Source organism: Cheilinus undulatus, linkage group 11 (assembly GCF_018320785.1).
Source record: "Cheilinus undulatus linkage group 11, ASM1832078v1, whole genome shotgun sequence".
NCBI classification, from domain to species: Eukaryota; Metazoa; Chordata; class Actinopteri; order Labriformes; family Labridae; genus Cheilinus; species Cheilinus undulatus.
In genome coordinates this window covers 8,745,521-8,766,414 of record NC_054875.1, presented here as the reverse complement: position 1 = coordinate 8,766,414, position 20,894 = coordinate 8,745,521, and the positions used below count along the sequence as shown (strand labels likewise).

The window sequence follows — 20,894 nt, the reverse complement described above, 5'->3', positions numbered from 1 at the left end:
AAAGATTTTGATGTGAGGGATACTTTACTGTACTTACTACTAATTAGAAAAATATTTGCAGAAAAATTTGCAAAGGAAATGATGGAAAAGCATAATATTTGGCCAGTTTCAGTTGGCATAGAGGTGATTGTGGCTATTAGGGATGTTAAGTTTAAGGAAGGGCAGCTGACCACTCATAAAATCTAAATTTCCCAGCCTTAAACCACAAATAAAACAAAAAGCATCACTTTTCAACTGTCTTTAGATTAAAAAACCTCCATAGCTGCTACTGTGAATAGCATGCAGATACATGATACTGGCTGCTGCTGCAGCAGGACAGTCCTACTTTTTTTTGGCTCAAAGCGGCTGTGCCAAGTGCCTCCAAACTTTGCATCACAATAATGCTTCCTTCTTGTTTTAAGCCGGGCATACAGTGTGCGATTTTCGTCCAAAAGTGAGTCACACGACTCACTTGTGCTGTGTACAGGGGGGTATGATGGCTGACCATGGTCCGACTACGACCCCACAACCTGCTCCCAACTGGTCAGATTGATTTTGGTATGTTTGATATTTTGGTTGTATGACTCCAGACACTCCCACAGAGCAGAAATGTGTGCAGGATAAACAACATTGGGGGATTTTTCCTTCATAAACTGTCAGACAATTTTCTAAATTACCATGACAACAGCTGGGATGACTTTCTGATGCCCCCCACCTACCCGCTGTTTATGTGTGTGGGATAGAGAGAGAAAGCAGGAGAGAGAGAGGATATGACTGGAAACACTTCACCCTGAGTGTATAAGACTTTCTGTCACAGTCTGTCCTGACTTCACTCATGCAGTGTGAGCACTCAGGTCAGACTCTCCTATCGTACTGTACAATGTGAGCACATAGATCGTGCATGATGGTCGTGCATCATAAGCGATTCAGATGCACAGTATGAGTTGACATTCTGCCATGACTGTTGTATGGTCGGCGTGAAATCCCACAGTGTATACCAGGCTTTAGTTTTTTAATAGCAGTTAGAAAATAGCTTCCAATAGTAGTTCTGCATTAAAACAAGATGCTGGAGAAGATAAAGGAAAAAAGTCAACATGATAAAAGTTGCATGGATTGCTTTCTCATAGTTTAGTGACTAAATATCTCAAAATCACGGCCCAGCCTTGGTCCTTACATGGTAGAGCCACAGTGTCAGATTTTCTTTAAAGTCAACAGAATGATGAAGTAAATGGACCGATACTTGACTCAGTCCACACTAAAGTCGTCCACTGGAAACGTTTAAATGTCAGCTGGACAGCCAGTCTCCTGGATAACTGTTATAAAAGCGCCTCTCAGACTGATTTGATGCAGTGGAACGAATTGTCAAGGCTGTGTTAAACAGCCAAATAGAAACTCTGAGTCAGAGAAAGGTCACGTTTAGAGTCTATACAGTAAGTCACCCATGTTCAACTTAAGTCTAACCTTCTGAAATCAGGATCAAAGTTTCTCCTCACAATTTGCAACATAAAGCCTCTGATACTTCCACATGCTTTGTCGATACTGATTCAGTTGGAAGATTAAGGATTTGGGTTGCATCTCCATCGTGCTTTTATCAATGCTAATCAAAAGTACTTAGTGAATCATCATCATCTCCTCATTGTGTTTGTAGCACTCTCTGCCTGCAGGGCCTCTGCTGTAGATACACTGGCTGCTGATCTGTGAAACCAAGCTGCAGAGTGAGGCTTTCTGTGTGGAAGGATGAGGTTCAGTCAGTGTTTGGAGATCTTTGTGACCACAGAGTGTGTATGTTTGCACTGAGAGGCAGCATTCCCAATAAACTGACGCTACAGCTAGCTCTACAGTGAACATAAGACAAATGTGAGAAGAGTTGCAGAATTTAGTGGCACTGTAGCTGTACAGGAAAACCTTTACATTTCAAAATAAGCCTTTGAAAATGATATTTATTTAATAAAAGATAACTAGACTGTGTAAATGTATGGAATATTTCATTAAAACGTCTTCTTTGAAGTTGGCTTATCTTATATCATTACCTACTTCCTGTAATAAGGCCATATTATAATAATAATCCTAATGAAAATTGTGCTCTTAAGTATTTTTTTTTTATGTATATTTGGGGTATCTTGAGTATTTACCAACCCACTGCATGTGAAATAAGCCAGCCCAGTCCTAAGTCTGAGTAATCTTAGTTATGAATGCTCAAGTATTCAATGTGGACATCATTTTTGAAGCAACATTATAGCTTGTGTGCTGCTCAGATGCTGTTTTAAAAAAACTACAGTAACTCTTTAGGGACATATGACTCAAAAAGCAAATGCACAGTTAGCCTTGTTAGCACTGGTTAACAAGCCATTTTTGATTACGAAGAAGATCAGCATGCTAATCCAGTGGTGCTAATGGCCGCAGATCTGCTCAGAGGAACTGATGGCGTTTGTCAAGCCAGAGTAAAAGCCATCATCATGGCTACCAACAGCTACAGGACAGGAACAGACACATGAGAAAGAGTAGCGTGTAAATAAAGTGACTGTTACTACAGACTTGAGCAGCCATATATTTTAGTGTTAACTATTCTATCACAAAGAAGTGTGTTCTGCAGAGGAGCTTGCAGCAATGGCTGAAAATCTAAATCAGCTCTATCATACCATGGAGCTCCATGAGGATGTTTTTTTATATGTATAAGGTGAATAACCCTCAGGTACATTATCCTCTCTTGCTATTTCAGCCGGGGCTGGGATTTATAGTACTGGTGAGCAGCAAAACCCAGGAAACATAGAGACAAACGTCAAACTGAGTGTTATGGGAAATCAGCTGCAAAACACCTTTGAAAAAGTCCACAAATCTCAGTAGTTTATTCATTAACAAGATTTACAAATCACAACAACGATATAAAAATAGATTTAGCATTCTTTCAGTGCATTGTGTCCCCTTTTACTTGTAAAAAGCCTCATATAAAAACAGAAAACTAGTGATGTTTCTAGGCTTATAATTTCCAATCTGTTTGTCTGACTAGTCTAAAGTCCATTCTGTAAACCAGCTTCGCCCTGCAACAGTACATCACACTCTAGTGGGTTGAAGTTGGTTTGCAGAATGTGGCTAAAGTTAGCATTGCTAGCACTGCTGGCCTTCGATCCTCTTTGCTGCTAACATCAACATTTCTGGGGGGATATGAGGGTAATCTGACACAGCATCTGGACAAGATTATCCCCATTTACTAGATCAGATTACTGCTAAGCCATGGTGTACCTTTGAGATGCTATCGATACTATCAATTCACTGTGTCTACATCATGCTATAGAGCACAGATGCAGCGATGCAGTAGTTATAATAGCAAATACAGTGGTTACTAGTGGTGGGTGGCTGCATTACAATGACAGATAGCATTTGATCAGGATTATAAACCGGAACTGATACAGAATTTTAATGATTAGTTGAATTTAGTCTTAATTCTAATGCCATCTTCAAATGGATCCTACTTTAACCATTTTTCAGTCACTCATCTCACGGCAGCATAGCATAGTTTGGCATCAGGCCCTGACTTTATCTTTCTTGCAGAACTGAGGAGTGATGGGATAGCTTCTTAACCCCCACCCCACCCCCACCCCAGTCAAAGCCAACAGGTGGATGCTGGGATGGAGGAGTACCAGAGTGCAGTACTGAGGCAATTGCAGAGCAGAGGAAGAGACCAAAAAATCTTGCACCTTAAATTGACCACTATGGGGAGGATGTAAGTCACGTGATTTGATTTAGATGCATGACATTGGGCTCCAGATTACTGACCAAACTTACTCGCTGGCTTTGTTACATATTTAGCTAATCATGAGCATCCCTGAAACAAAAATTGTATTCATTGAGTCTCTTGATGTCAATACTTTTGATGACAGGTGATGATGCATCAAGGGCTTAAAGGTTTTATTTTGTTCGAGAAGATTTTACCTCTACCGCTTGTAAGGAGCAAAGGGGCACTTGAAAACAAGAGGTATGGCTAAAACGTAGAAATGGGCCCATGTGTCGGGTCTTTCTCATTAGAGGTTGTTGGATGGAGTAGCAGGGAATCACTCACATGTCTCCCCACCACCCTGGGTGCCATCTTTTGATTGAGAGCCCCCTAGTGGCAGGATTTATATCCTATGGGTTCAAGCACATATTCAGCCATGTTTTGAGTCACTCCCTGCAGCAGCAGAAGTGCGAGGTGGCTCACCCTCCTCACTGGAGCCTGTTGATGTACTGGCCTCACTTCTGGCATTAGTAGAACAGAAAGTCGAGAGTTTTTAAATTGGTACTTGGGCTGTTCATAAAATAGAAACACAAGCGTTGTGGCTTTGAGAGCGTAGAGGAGGATAATTCTTTAAAATGACTAAAACAGACACAGTCTGAGAGGAAGGCATTGGCAGGGAACAAATGAAAGAGCTAGTTTTATGGACAGAATTTCTTTATTCACAGCTCTTTTGTCATTTTGTGTGTACACAGCTGAGTGTGTGAGAGTGCATGATTGCAACGGCAGCGAAAACCTCATGGAAGTGCGAGCTAGATGCTTGAAATGTGTTGCCTGTCGCCTCCGGAGGTTAACACAGAATCACTCAGCGGCAGACACATTGTCATTGACAAAGAGCTCTGCAAAGCAGGAAGGGAAAATCAGTCACCTTAGGTGTCAACACTCTGAGCCGAATATTTTATCATTTGCATGTTTATTTGATTAGGATCTCCGCCGGCTGCAGTGATTGGACTCGCAAACAGTTGTGGAGCTGGAGTGTGTAAGTCAGCCTGAGATCACCAGTGCTGTTTTTTCCTAATCAAGTTAATTAGAGAAAGTGCCATGGGAGCCAGATTGACAGCAGCGAGGGACTGCTGGTCCACTTACTGCGGCCCGCAGGCTGTCATCGTGCTGAAATTGCAGAGAAATGTGGGTCAACAGGGTGTCAGCAGTGACTCCAGGCATTGTTCGTGTTGCACGCCGTTGGGCTGTGATCAACCATGCAGCTCTTCTAATTTCTACATTTTTCATTTCATATCCTGTTTCCTCCGAGCCCTTCCTCATGCCGGAGCTCCTGGCCTGATTGAAGACACAATAAATGTTGAGCTTTGACTGATTTATATTCTCTTTGCATGCATCACTGCGAGGAATCATCAAAATTGTTTTTGAAACTTCCTGTAGTGCACAAAAGCTGATGATAAAACCACTTGCTTGGATTACAATGAGCAGCTGTTTGAAGAATTCTCACCTCTGATTGAAATATGTCACAGGATCAGCGATCCCAGCATGCCTTTCTTCTTCCCCACACACTGTTTTTGCTTGTCTCCATTTTGAAGAGCAGCACGTTCTTGGTTGTAAATGCACAAAGAGCGGCTTCGATTCACCTTCTGCCTGTGATAAGTATTCAGTGGTAGACAGACACAGCCCGCGGGTATGCCTTTTGCTGTATGCTAATATAGTTTCTTCTCTCCACCTCCTTTTCCCTCAACTAATATGATACACAAATGTTTTTAACACAAGGGAGCCAGAGAGCTGCATCAAAGCCCTACAGGTGAAGACACGCAGAGGGCGGGGCTTTCTGCACTTTGGCTTCGCCCTTATTGGAGTCCTGTGTTGTAATGGGGTTGCAGTTGTAGTTGATTCTTTTTGCCAGCTGGCTACAAACATCACCTGGATTACACTGATTCACTGCCCTGCATAATACAGGCAACCATTCGGAATTGCACATGGACCCGAGGGGGGAAAAGTCCAATTAACATATGTATGAGCTGAGCGGAGATGGGAGGAAGCTCCCGCCAAAATAATCTTCCAATATTCCACTGGAATGTTACAGAGGGTTAACTGTGTTCCCCCTTCTCGCTGCAGCAACTCCACATTCACAGCCAGGGTCCTGCCAGGGCTCGCTGTGACATCCCTCCAACACAATGAGGGTTTTTTTTTTTTTTTTTTACAGGGATGCCCTGATCCTGTTTTGTTGCTGCCAGTACCAATCATCTATGAATGAGATCAGATGATGCTGATATGGTTTCAAAATTTAATTTTCTGCCAAAGACTGAGACCGACCTGATCTTGCCTGCAACCCTGAGCAGGGTCAGGCCTGGATCTCTGCCCCTTCTCTCGGGCCTGGGCAGGCTTGAGTTAATTCAAGAAATCCTGGCCTGATAGCGGCCTGATTATATCTTACCCATCAGGCAGTTAGTCTCAGAATATTAACTAAGTTGCACTATGCAAGAAAACAAACAAATTTCCCCTCTAAGCAAATAAAAGTTTTCAAGGAGGGTGAGGAGAAGGACAAGAGAAACAACAAAACAAAAAGTGCTACATTAGCATTAGCAGCTGGCATGATAATGAAATAGAACTATTTGAAATAAAATGAAACTAAACTACAGAGTATACCTAAACACTTAAATAACCATTAGTACTTCAGCGGCCCTTTGCTGATCACCAAAATTTAAACTCACCTCACTGTAATATTATATAAACAATTTTAGTTGTTGCATAGCATTTTACCACACAGTGACCCACGAAGTTATTATTCCTAGATGTCTTTAGAGATCCATCTCAATATAATTTGACTGATATGAAGACATTTTGGGCTCTTTATGAGGAGCTAGGACCTTGCTGTTAAGGCCAGGGATCCATCTGGGTTGTCACAACCTATTTTGACACTATTTCAGTCAGTTTTGGCACCTTATTTACATTCGGAATGCATTTTTACATCATTGAAAGTAGTTGCAGACACACATCTAATAATTAAGCACACCCGTAATGGTTGTATCTTGAAGTCCCTTGGATCATGAGGCCCCAGGCAGTTGCCTAACTTTGCCTAATGATAAAATTTGCTTATTGCATGCACAGTGCTTCTCTAGAGTATATAGGTGTTCAGATTGGTGTCTACATTCATTGATTCTCATCTACCAATCACATATGTTGAATAAGTATTGATCAGTAATGATCAATTCTCAATAAATTAAGGTGCTGCTTGTTGTTCAGCTTTGGAAGTTTTCACTGTGGCATTGTCACCACGTTACCTGCCTGATAACAGCCCTACGTACATGGTGATGGTGCTTTAAGCAGACAGGAGAGCTTGTGTCAGGGTATCACAGGAACGTGGCCTGGCTGTTTTTCTGTTGGCACCGGTTGACATGCCACGGCCTCACCTGAAGTAATCCCCATCCAAGCCCCGAAGCGGGACCGTGCCATTAAAATACCACACTAATTAAAATGGAAAAGTTACACAGCGGCTGGCTGCCGGGAGAGAATACACTCTGAAGTGACACCCAGCATGTAAAGTCCTCTCTACGAACGTCATGCTACAGAAACAGAGCTGAGTGCACGCTACTAGAGCAGAATCCTTATCAGAAAGAATTATTCATGTTTTTTTTTTATATGTGTGTGAATGTTTTTTTTTTCTCTGTTTCCCTGCGGCCACAGCAGACCACTCATTGCACCTGCTCAGCCTCTAAAAGATCCTCGTTGTGTGCGCATGTGTTTGGCAACACAGATGTTCCTATTCAGCTGTCAAGCTAATTTTCACGTATAAATAGCTTGGTTTAAACCCAGCAACTTGGGTTTATTCTGGACCTGCCTGACAGAAACACGGCTACATGCATGAAGGAGATGTTTTTAAATCCAGGGAGAGAAATAGAGCTGGAACAGGCTTGTGAAGACCATCCCACAAGCCTTAGTAGAGACAGGCTGCCATTTCAAAGCTTCATACACTGAAAAGAGAGAAAAAGACAGCTTCAGTTTTTAACTGTGTCATAAGATTTTTACACTCCGGCAGTCTTCCCTACTTTTCTCTTCTTACACCCTCCCTTGTTAATAAATCAGGCGGAAATTTTGCCCCCCAGAGGTGGAGGGTGATAAAAAATTAGTTTTGGAGAAAAATTCTTTCATCTTTTTTATGCGTGTGAAACAAAGAGAGCGGCAGACTGAGGCGTTATCAGAAGCTGCAGTTGTGTTTCAGGAGTCTCGTCCTTGGGAAGAGAGCTGGTGAACTTTTACGGAGGCCAAGGTTGTGCAGTTAAGCTCGGATCACAAGCTTACAGCTGTTACATGCGTGCACACAATGACTCGCAGATGCGCACAAGAGGCGAAGAGAACGGGAATCGCACAGAATCAATTGTTTTTGAAGCCGTACCAAATTAAGCTGCCGTGACCGGCTTACATATTTATGTGGCACCTCCGAGCTCTTTTGAGACAGCACTTTGGCATCAAAACACTCAGAAATCAATAGCTGCGTTTCATTTTTAAACTCAAACATCCACTTTAAGGGATAAGGGACTGGGTTTACTTAGGTCACTTTTGGGGGCTGTTAGAAACCTAAATGTTTGCAAGTTACAGAGTAAGTTGGGTTTTATGTCATGTCCACTTAAATTTTTAAAACTAAATTGTTGAATATGGCTAAATATCAGGTAAATATATTAAGCTATATATTTTGTCATAATACTAAATCTGTTAGAAGGAGCTTAAACTGGCTTTAACTTTGTGTCTTCCCCTTTTTAAAACTTAAGTAAATATAGTTCTCTATCCCCTATGGACTGTCCTGTAATTTGTTGTAATTTGTCCCTCCAGCAGTGAGGATATTATTACTGCAGCCCTCTTGGTAACCAAAGTTGCCCATCCCTGATCTCTGATATCAAAGGGCGGTCCACAGATTGGTCTTAAGATGTTCATTTGTCATTGATCCCTTCTCACATTTTTCCCCCATCGCTTTAACCCAAGAGAGTGAAGCTAATTTCCTCCGTCCGTGTTCAGAGCTGATAATTTACTTCAGTATTAAGGCTTTGATTAGAGCCACTACTGAATGCTACTGAGCTGATAAATGAATCATGGTGCTCCAAGCAGACCAAGTTGGCCCCCTGTGATGCCATCTAATCCTGTAATGGTCACAATAATGATGGAGCCATGGGTGGTGTCATTACAAGGGGCAGTTTCCATGACAGCACCACCGCCCCTCTTTCAAAGACGAAACAAAAAGAAGATTAGAGATCATTGAGCGTTTGTAAGGACGATGACATCACCCACTGGCTTGTTTGCCAGGACTCTGATGCTATAAGTTTCTTTCATTGTCATCTTAGTATTTGGGAGCCATAATTAACTGTTTATGAGAGTAAAGGTGGATGTGCATTACTACGCCCTAATCCAGGTTGACTATTTTTATCGTGCCAATTTCAATCTGTGGATAAATGCTTTGTAAAGTATTATGTTGTAGAATGTATTGTGGGCTCATAATACCACTGCTAAATAGGGATGCACAATGTTAACGGCGTGGTATCAGTATTGGAAGATGAAAGCTTTTTTTGCCGATATTTTGGACATCAGAAGATTATGGGTTCGATCCCCAGCTTCTGCAGTAATTGGGGTCACGTGTCCTTAAGACACTTAACCCCAGTTTGCTCCTATTGCTTCATCAGTGGTCTGTAATTGTGTATGGATGTGATTAGCTAATACTGATGGCCAAGTCTCTGCCATTAGTGTGTGAATGTGGCGTGAATGGAGTGAAAGGGTGTGAATGGGTGGGTTTGACCAGTGATGTAGGAGTGCTTTGAGTAGTCAGACGACTAGGAAACACTACAAGCTCAAATATAGTTATTATATGTGAAACAGCCTAACCTTAATTCAGTCAGTAACACTATTGGGGGGGGCATGGCTAGAAACCCCCATATGGATGAATACATTTCTGACAATGCATAATGAGTACAACAAAATAGTAGGAGTGCAACAAGCTTTATGCTATAAAGGAGGAGGCTTGGGTGGAGGAGGTGAAGCTTTGCCAGCAGCAGCAGCTTGGTGCATCATCATCAATGCAAGCAGGAATTAGTGCGAAGTACGTCATATTTCAGTACATTGCTGTGTTGAGAGAAAGACCTGTTATTGGCCATGGGAGCGGGCAGGCGATAATTGGGATCAGCTGGCTGTCAGCTGATCATGGCTGGGCGTATGACTGCTGTGTCCTGCATGAACTAACTCTGAGCTTCATTAGCCTGGTAAAGGGGTCTTGGTACAGCCCTTTTTAGGTTAAATTCATTCAGCCCACAGGCCACCAGCTTTTTCCCAATCCTACAAGTGCAGCATTACAGACTGCAGAGATGCTTAAAAAACAGTTGTAGCATCACTTAAATTCAGAAACAGTTATTTTTTGCTTTACTTTAGTAAGTTAGATACACTGCCTGGCCAAAAAAAAAGTCGCCACAAAAAAAAGGTCACACACTCTAATATTTCATTGGACCGCCTTTAGCTTTGATTACAGCACGCATTCGCTGTGGCATTGTTTGGATAAGCTTCTGCAATGTCACAAGATTTATTTCCATCCAGTGCTGCATTAATTTTAATATTGATAATGGGAGAGTCTGACCACTGCGCAAAGCCTTCTCCAGCACATCCCAAAGATTCTCAATGGGGTTAAGGTCTGGACTCTGTGGTGGCCCATCCATGTGTGAATATGATGTCTCATGCTCCCTGAACTACTCTTTCGCAATTTGAGCCCGATGAATCCTGGCATTGTCATCTTGGAATATGCCCGTGCCATTAGGGAAGAAAAAATCCATTGTTTAAGAAATGAGAAGTTACTCATTGCATCAGCTGGGGTTAAATCACTCGTTGCCAGCTGAAAGATGCCCATGCAGTAATTATCCAATAGGAGGCTCGTACCTATTTGCTTAGTTAAATCCAGGTGGCAACTTTTTTTTTGGCCAGGCAATGTATAATGTTAACTGAAGCTACCAGTTGTTCTACTGGAGATAATTAAGTTAAATACATTTTTTTGTTAGCTTTTGTGCCGTTGCAATGCTAATTCTGTTTGCCTGTTAATGGGAATTTACATTAACTTATGTGTTAGCAACGAGCTAATGGCCTACAATTATTGCATGAACCATCACAGAGCATGTCTCTCTTTTTTTGTTTATTCTTGACACCAGCATGCATGCCTTTTTTCCTTAAGTCTAGATACTAAAAGAAGCATAAATATACCCTGTGTTAGTTTACACAATACCATGTTATACTTGCATTGACACATAAAGCTATAAAAAAGATGGATTGTGTCAGCATGGGGAGCTGTGATCAAAGAGCTGCTCATACAGTTTTTTAGGCGTCCTCTCCCTCCTCCTGATCAAGTCAGGTTTTATCATCCCAGCCTACAAGCGTCTGACGGGAATCATAGGTGCAAAATCCCGTCCCGGTTTTAATGAAGCCGTGCTGTAGCTGCTGCGTGAGAGGGAGAGGCTGAGGCAGACACCTCTCTGTGATGTTCACATTTCATATCTGCCTCTGCCCAGGAGCTTGCCTTTTCTGAATTATTAAGCAGAGAGGCTCTTTCTTCTATTCGGCTGATTCTTTCTCTACGTTTTCTCCCCCTCACTCGTTCCCTCTCGCTCGTCCTTTTTCTCACTCCTCCGTGTCACTTCAACCAGCTCTGGCTGAAGCTGTGGCTCTCACTGAGATGCAAATGGCAGCCTTTGAAGGGGCACATAGGGAACGTCAATTAATCCAGGCGTTTACTCGGCTGAAAAGAAAAAAAGCGCTGTGCAGTCATTGTTCGGGGGCTGTTTCATCTGTATTGTGCTACGGGGGCATGTTTTGAAACTGCTGTCCTCATGCCACCGGATTCAGTGGACTCTTCAAAGATTCAGGAGATGCACAAAGGCCAGGAAATGACATAGGAAGCTGAGGTTGCAGAGGTGTCACCGGAATGGGACTGTGTTGCATATTCCATCATGTCTTTTTTTGTTCCCAGACCCTTTCTAACACTAAAGCTGCAGCTCCCCATGTTCCTCTGCTCTAACCTCCCCATCTCCTGTGCCCTCTCCAGCCCCAGACCTCTCTCCAACCTCTACTTTTTATGCTCCTCGCTCCACACGTATTGTTCAGTATCCTCTCTCTAACTTTGTTTTCTGTCTCTTGGGCTGGTGACCTTCAGATCTCAACGAGCCCAGCCCCTGTTTGGAAAAGGAGTGCGAACACGGAGCGGTGTGCGTGGTCAAGAACAACGAGCCAGTGTGCGAGTGCCCTGAGGCCTGCCCACAAACGGCTGACCCAGTGTGTGGATCTGATGGCCACAGCTACGGCAGCCCCTGTGAGATGAGGGCCATGGGCTGTGCCCTGCAGAGAGTCATTCAGATCCAGCATAAAGGACCCTGTGGTGAGTACCTACACGTAAGGGAAGAAGCTAAAAAGAGGTGCAAAAAGAGAAAAAAGTTTTGACACTCCTTTTCATTTCTGCAAAATGTAAAAGAAGAAATCTGCAATGATTTCTTAAAGTGCATGTGGGTGGTGTTAAAAACCCTGGGGGCTTGTTAGAGCAACCCAGCATCATTGTAATTATAAGCACCTACAATTCTTCCTCACTCGTTTAATATCAGACACTCACAACTTAATAACCAAAACGAGTTAATCTTGAAAAAACAGAAGAAAAAATGAAAATTTCAAATTTAAAGAAAGTGCACAACAAGGGCATATCCAGGGGGCCACCTAGAGATCTACTTGGCCAACCAAGTGACCTCTCCAAAACTTCAGCTAAGACTGGCTGTGTTTTGCCAGAGGCTAGCTTATGTTTGATCCAATTTTGGGCTGTGTTGTAGGCTGCTTCCAACTTCCTTTGCATAGAAAATTTGCTGTTTTAATTATGCTTAGAGGACTTGGAGGAGTGTTGCAAGATATAGTAATAATGTGCAATGGTGATGTTACTGGACAATATTGCAATTACAATTTTGATATAATACATAATTGGTCTCATGAGTCTACCTGCTTGGTTATCAAGGAAAATGTGGAGAAGTAGCATATAAATATACAAAACCTAAGGTTTTTACAGTTCTACTTTCAAAATAGATATTCCGAAGCAAGGTTTTTCCTTTTTTGAAAAAAGGATCTTCTACAAAGTGCAGTAGTGGTACTATTGTAACCTTAAAGGCCCTTCAGCAGATATTTTTGTAAACCCTTTAAGTAGCAGCCTTTTATGTTATTATTTAATTGCATAGCTTGACATGACTGTGATTTATTATACAGCACTAACTTAGAGTGTACAGTATGTTGTGTTGCTTTTGCATATATTCACAGGAATTTAAAATTTGTAGGATGCCATAGTGTTTGTCATTAAATTAGATATAATAAGTAAAATCAGACATGGTATCTGAGCTCACATTCTTCAGAACACCCTTCAGAACACCACTCGCTGTCACGGTTGGGCCCTCCCAGTCAGAAAGTCTGGCTGTGCCACTGGTCAACAAAGCAGTTAAAGCCAAGAATCACACGGTACATTTACATGCAGTTAGAAAGAGTTTATTTGTTGTAAGTGTATCTAAAAATGGAGTTTAAAAGTGCATGTTCAATTGATCATGAGTTTACTTTTGCATACATAAACCTCAATTGGCCTCAAACTGGTCAGAGAATTATGTGCCTGCTACACAGTTTCCATGCTTGGCTTGATCTTAGCATAAATGCTAAGCATAGAAGAAGTCACGCTTTTGTCTGCCTTCAGATTTCACTACAAGCTAGAGGGAACGTGTGCCTCATTCCTCCCACAGATGATTTTTTTAGCAAGCTTAAAGTTTCTGGCGTGCTAACCTGTGCAACATGAATCTTGTACGACATCAAATTTATGTGTGCAGACTGTAGAATGACAACTCTGCTGAGTTACATGCTACAACGTACGCCAGGATGCATGAAATAAACATCATCAGTGCATCATCTAGTAGTAAATAGGGAAGTGAAGCAACAACAAGCCGTTGTAATTGTAGCATTCATATTCTTAGAAAAATGTCTGGGATCAAGATTTTTTCTTGTTGGAATCCAACAAACTACTGCTTTTTGGCATTTTCTCCATTCTAATGCTAACTTGTTTGTTGGTGCCAGTGTCATGTATATTGTTACATCACTTCTTCCTGCATTCCTGTTAGTTTGTATTCAATGTAGGTAGTAGCAGGGGTCACACTAGGAGATGGTCACCTTAAATTTCTGACACTGTCAGAATTTTATCCCAGGCTGTCTTTGATTGCAAGACCATGACAACAGCCGTCAGTCAACCTGTCTCACAGTGCAACATAGGATCATTGTTTTAGAGCCACGACCAAAGATAATGCCACGATTGGTCATCTTTCATCTGGGATAGGCTAAAGTCGTACAATGTATAGCAGGCTTAAAGGAGAGAGTAAAGTATATACTTCACAGAGCCGTAAAGTTTAAGTTACTGACCAAAATGCAACCACTTTACCACTTCCTAACTTGCTAGAAGGGTCAATCTTAAGAGTACTAACTGGATGAAAGGTTGCATATTGCCACCTAATTTAGAGGAGTCGGACTCCAGGATCCTGGATCCAGAAGGTCATGGCAACAAGGACAGCTCAGCAAGTGAAAGGCTGTGTCGTTGGTAGTTGAGGCAATAAGAGTCGGTGGGTCCGCTGGGCAGCAGGTATCCATAGGGGACCTTGGAAATTGTTGCTAAGGGGTACAGTGTCATGTTTATCTGGCCTTGGATGTCTGTATACTGGGACAAAGGTAGTAGTTCAGTAAACCGTCCTTATCTTAACTGTGCATGTACATATGCTAATTGCTGCACAACAAAACTAAACTAAACTGACTCCAAATGACACTCATGGGAGGCTTTTACCAAAACAAGCAAAAGAAGAAGCATAAGGAAAAATCATGTGTCTCTTAAACTCAAAAACATAGAAACAAATTTTCTTAATGGATCAACTTCCACTTAAATGGGCAGGGTTTAAACTACCATCTATTCCAGGCCTCAGGCCCTTTGCTAGTCAAACTTGCAAAATTAAACCCTGTAGCAGGTTTTTTTTCAAAAATTATTATATTCCAGGCTTTTCGCCTTTATTCGGATAGAGCAGCTGAAGAGGGACACAAAGCACAGGGAGAGTGAGCATGGGGTGACATGCACCAACATACACAGAGACCAGGAGTCAATCCCCAGACCAGTGTGTCAAGGACGCCTGCTTTTCCTACAGGGTGCCTGTTCTACCAATCAAGCGCCCTGCAGCAGACTTTTAACTAAAATGTGTGTTTTCAACTTGCTTAACTGTTCCAAACTGTTTTACATTCAGTCTTTGTGTGGATAAAAAGACTATATTAGAGAGTTTCTTTGGGGGCAAAAGCCTAAGAAAAAAAAACCAAACATAAATGATTAACAATATTCGAAGGAGGTTTAAATCTAAGGCAGACATGTGCCATTTGCAGATGAGCAAGTTTCAAATTTCACACAATTTCTCAGTCATTTATAGTTCAGTCATGAAATGATGTGAGTCACAGCTCACAGGTAGGGAAAGATCTCACCCTGTGGAATATAATTAAGCTGAAATTAATTAATAGAGCCACATTTACCCTGAGGAAAGATTACAACCCTCAGCTGTTAACAATGCACACATATGGAGCCGGATCCATGTTGACCCTTGAGGCTTCCCACTTGAAAGTCAAAACAATGCTTCACATACACTCCAGGTCTCTTAAAGAATTTCCTGATTCTCACTGCTGCTACTCTGTACCAACACTAAGACTGTTCTGACCTATAAGTAACGATGCACTTTCCTCTCCATGAAAGAGAATGTGCTGCACACTTGTCTCTAATTGGGTCCATGAGTCATTTGGCTTTGTCTTGCAGTGTTGGAGTATGAGGCAGTCATTAATACTCCAAGCACAGAGCAGCTTCAAGTGGTAAAACATCTTCAGATCTATGATGCAAGCTTACTGCTACACTGACAGATTTTTACAGCTAAGTAAACCCACTTAGTGAATTCTCTTGATGACTTAATGCCATCTAAGGAGGCCAGTTTCTACACTGCTTCTGATTGGTGATTGAGTATTCTTGTTCTGATCAAGCATTCTCTTTTCTCATACACTGGGCACAAGTACAGCTGTTATTAGCCCCTTTGGCCTGATTCCACATAACCTCAATCACCAATTTTTACTACAATAGATTTTTTCCTGCATATTTTCAAGACCATAACAAGGAAAATGAGTTGGCCTCCTTGGTGCTTTATTTATGGATGAGCTGAGCGGTTAGCTGAAAGATCAATACATCTGAATTAGCCTCATTTGCTTCTATGAAATTGCACTCCTCTATTTTTTGTTTTTGTTTTTTTTTTTGTCCTAAAATGCGCTATCAGTGTATGAGTTGTTTGTGATTGTTTTGTACAATGGCCTGAATTTCATTAGTTGACAGGGTTCGTTTTTGGACCGGTCCTCTCTCTCTGCCTGCCCGTGTGCTGCATCTGTCATCTGTCTCTTCCCAGCTTTCTCTAAATTGAAATCCAACACATACATAAGGTTGCACGCCAACAGGAAATGGAGCACAGGCAGTGTTTGGTGAGCAGGCGGGCTGACTCAATTTGGTGCGCCGCACAGCAGGTAGACGGCAGGTCCGCGGTCTCGGGTCCCTTGGCGATAATGAATAGTCTTTATTTTAAAAAGCGAGAGGCAGAGCGAGCTGGCGGAGTAGAGGGCCCTGTCTGTAATCCAGCACTATGGATGGTTCTTGGCTCCCAGAGGAACAGGCCTGCGTCAGCGCTACAGTGCCATAAAAACGCTGAGGCATTGGCTTGCCAGGCCCGAGCCGGCCGAGGAATGATGGCCATGATAATGTGGGTTATTTCTGGGCTGTTTGCACAGCTTTACTGGCTTTATTCAGCACCATAACAACTGACTGACTTAAGCCATTATCTCACCTCATTATCACAGGCCGTTCACACCACTGATGTACTATTACATGTTTATGGAGCAGAAAAGGAGAGAGAGGAGATGAGCATATGCTGCCTTCAGGTGCTGTTGGAAGTGTTGCATTAAAAAAAGCAACAGAGGAAAGTGAGAGTTAAGGTGAGATCTGCAGTGATTCAGTATCTAAAGTGTTCCATTTTTAACCTATATATTTTTACTTATATAAATACACACATTTCTATATTTTATCTAATTAGAATAGAAATGGTGATTAAGCCCCAAATCTTCAGCACTCAGTGCTCTTTGGTGTAACTGCTGGCAGAAATTGAAATCCCAAGAGGCGTCCGTCTCTTGGCTGTGGTTGATCCACTTGAGATGGGTTCAGCAGAAGCATTGCACTGTTATTATCGCTAAACAAACCAAGACTTTTAAGTAAGTGCAGATAAGTAATACTCAAAAATAAACACAAACCAAAGAAAAATAAAGATGTAAAGATGTCAGTCTAATGCATTGGTTCCCAACCTGGGGTTCGGCCCCCCCTTGGGGGTCACTAAAGAACTCAAGAGGGGGTGTGAGCATGGGCGTAGCACGGGGGGATAAAAGGGTACTGATTACCCGGGCCCACAGCAGGGAGGGGCCCTTGAGATGCCTGCAATAAAAAGTGGGCTTTTATTCAAATTTTCGTAGTAATTAGTGCCATTATTGAGTCAAAAGTGACTAAATGAATAAGTCAACAGACTGAAATTTGTATCAAATAGAGTAAAATACAGTACTGGGGGGCCGCTCCCTTAAAAATGTCTAAATGGTCTAGTCTAGTACTGCAAAATAATGCAAGTAAATTTAATTTAACCATAGTGAAAATTTTGCTCATAAATGAGGAAATTATGGTTAAAAAATACATCAAAATTCAATAATTATAACAATGATGCAACATTTGTTACTTTGCTAAGAGGAGACTTGTGTAATATTCTTTCTGGGGGCCCTAAATCCCTAGCTATGCCCCTGGCATGAGGCTTTATCTGCTCAGAGGTTGTCAACATTTGGTTTACATATACAAATTAAAATTATTATAACACACTCACTGGATGGTTTTGGTATGTCCTGTAACCAAATGTTGAAGGGTCCTCATGTTAGTTTGTACCTGAAGCCTCCAAATGGCTAAAACCACCCCTACCAGTAGGTGGCCCTGGATGGCTGATGAACTTTAAGCCATGAACCTGACACGCCAGATGGATGGATTTGTTTCACACATCCATCTGGTAAACCTCTCATAGATGGTGTTTGGGAAAGGGCAGAGCCTTTGAAAAAAACTCAGAGGGTGATTGGATGAACATTCTGTCAGTCACATCTTTATGGGCCTATCAGAGCAACAAAACACGTGACGTCGTCACCGCTACCGAGATGCGCCGCTACCAAGGAATAAACTCCATAGAGAACTGCATAACACGAACCATGGTGACTGCAGATATGTCAGTACATGACTTTTGTCGTTTTTGAAACGAAAACAACTCAATGCTGTTCCTTGCTCTTCTTTTAATGAAAAAATGGCATGTTCTGATAAAACTGAAGCTATAGCAGCATCCACGCTAAGCTCTTCCGCCATGATTGCACCAGCTTGCTGCTTGCTTAACTCACGACTCTGCCGCACCCGAAAGTACTGCCCCTTGACACTGATTGGTCCTGTCACTCTCTAACCGGGCCCAAACTGTTCAGATAGGAGCTTTACGAGATGGATTCACCAGTGAGAAACACGGAAACTGGCAAATCCGTCTGCTTTGCAAGGTTATTAAGCCATAGCAGTGAATCAAAATGTGCAAATTTTGCAGTGACAGGAAACCCCCCTAATGGGGTCCCATTAAATGACATTCAGCCTCTTTTGGCTGCTAAGTTTTATTGTTCCTAATTTTAGTACCTAAAACCTAACACTAAAGTAAGCTTTGGAAATTAAAAAAAAATCACATTTCCTTTTTTGTATTGTTGTAATTATTTAGGACATAATGAAGAATGCTGGCTGTAGAGCCCCCTTGTGAGTTTTTGCAAAGGGTCCCAACAGACTCTAGAGTCACGACTGAGAAATAGGTTCTCTTTTTGTTGTTTTCTGCCTCTGTTTTGTTATTTCCATCCGAATGCTCTGTAATGTGTAAGCTGTCGGATTTATGGCGTTCAGACTCCAAAGCAGGAGCTTAAGAGAGGCAGGTGAGGGCAGCAATAGTATAAGAGGTGAGAGGTGGCACAACAAGGAAAAATAACTTGGCATGTGTACTTAACTCTGAGTGTTTGTGTGTGCGTGGCTTACTCCTGCATCTCATGGGTCCAGCCATAATTTCATTTCCTCCCCTGCAGGCTGGAAAAATGGTGGTTATCTATATGGCTCAGGTGCAAACCTGATAGCAATGTGAGTGACATTTGTTATTATTCTGAGATTTTCCCTTCTCCTGCGTTTGAGTGGCGGCGACCTTGTAAGGTAGGCAGGGAGAGGTGCTCTCAGTTAATAGACCCCCCAGCTGGATATCAGTCGCCTTGGAAAAAAGGGCGATTCATACGGCTTTACCCAAACAGATGAGAGCACAGGAGCTTCAGTCATTTTAGAAAGGAAAATAACAAATTCCCCTTTTTCTCCCACAGGTGTTTGAAATGATATATACAGTTGAGTAAGAAATATAGGTCACACCAACATCATGATAGTGGTCGGACAGTGAAGAGGGAGGGAAAGTAATAAATGCAGGAAAAGGAAGGAGATGGAGGTAAAGAGATGAGGAAGAGCAGAGGAAGTAGGGAGCAGAGTTAATAGCACGCCGGGCAGGCAGGCATCGACAGGGGAGTTGTTATCACCCAGGCATGTTCACAAGCCTTCAAAACACAAACCAGCCTCCTTCTTCCTGCTTAATCCTGAGGTAATACTCTGCCCAGAACCCCTCAGCAATTCAGGTTTTTTCCCCCCGCTGAGGATATCAACAAAACGGTGTGAAACTGGAGGGTGTTAGAGTTTTTTTTCACTACTCAATAGTGCAATCCTTCATGCTTTCAAGGCCACTTTTTCTACCAACCTGCCTCCTATGTCTCATTTTTGCTACCAAAACCATAAACTCTGGCACCAAAAACAAAAACAGAAATCGTTACAGTGCAAAAAGCAGCATCAGCTCTCCAGAGTTTAAGCCCAGGGGACTTTCAAGGGACATTAACTCAATGGTCGTCCTGTGTGATAGTGATGGCACTGGATTCTGTTATCAGTCAGAGGAAAAACAATAGAGGAAAAGCAAGAATTGCTGATGTACTGTGGAGTCAGATATGACAAAAAAGGTTGAACACCTCATTTCCACTTGGGTATGTAACTCCATTTTTGAAGGAAAGTCAACCAAAAGTCTATTAGCTCCAATGGGAGGCTCCCTACATAATCCTGTGGTCCGAGATGTGCCTTGAATAAAACTAAGTTGAACTTCTGTGGTGGACTTTATAGAGCACCAATCATCAACTGGTGGCCAGAGGGCCATTTCAGGCCCCCCAAAGCTTCCTCTCCGGCCCCACAGAATATTACATTCAGAAAAGGAGGAAAAGAAGATTTTGTGGTTTAAAGGCATTTTTGGATTTAAATGTCTGAATAGCATAAATTTTGATCTGATTTTACAGAAATTCACTTGTCAGCCATTATTACTAAATATATATATATATATATATATATATATTTTTTTTTTTTTTTTTTTTTTCTTTTTTGTTAATGGGTAAGACTGGCAGATATGTTGTAAAAATGGACTGAGAAAGTGGTGAAAAAGGTTAAAAGAGTGGCAGAAATGGGTGATGGCGTGGCACAAAGGGACAAAAATCAGCAGGAAAAATGGTGAAAAGAGGTTAAAATGTAACAAAAACTGGTAAAAGAGGGAAAAAAGAGACAAAAAGCATCAAAAATTGGTTTACAAGTGGCAAAAATGGTGCTAAAAAGTAACGAAAATAGGTTACAAAGTGATAAAAATGGATTTAAGAATGGTCCAAAGGAGATAAAACATGCAGAGACAGTGGGTAAAGGGGTTAAAGCAGTGTTACTTTACCCATGGCCACATGTGACTCTTTTGTGATGATTTGCAGCTCTTTTAAGTCTTAATTTGAAATATTATTCCCCAGAAAACCTTAAAAAGGGAAACTTTGACCTCATAATTATGCATTGCAAGTCATATAAATCATTTTGTTACACCACACTTACACAGAAACCTTTAATTTAAGTTTTTGTCTATATATTTCCATTGCCCTTATTTGCAATTTTTGGCCAATTTTCTCAAATTTTTCCCAATTTTAA

The 20,894-nt window shown here is 41.8% G+C and overlaps 1 protein-coding gene across 6 annotated transcripts in view; it reads left to right on the top strand.

Annotated features, from left to right (window-relative positions):
- The window catches only part of agrn (agrin), a 519,119-nt gene that overhangs the window by 340,701 nt on the left and 157,524 nt on the right, over positions 1-20,894 (top strand). For all 6 annotated transcript variants that reach the window (XM_041798717.1, XM_041798715.1, XM_041798714.1 and 3 more), the window contains one exon: positions 11,868-12,089. In XM_041798717.1, coding sequence (XP_041654651.1) covers positions 11,868-12,089 — 222 coding nt within the window. The remainder of the gene's footprint in view (positions 1-11,867; positions 12,090-20,894) is intronic.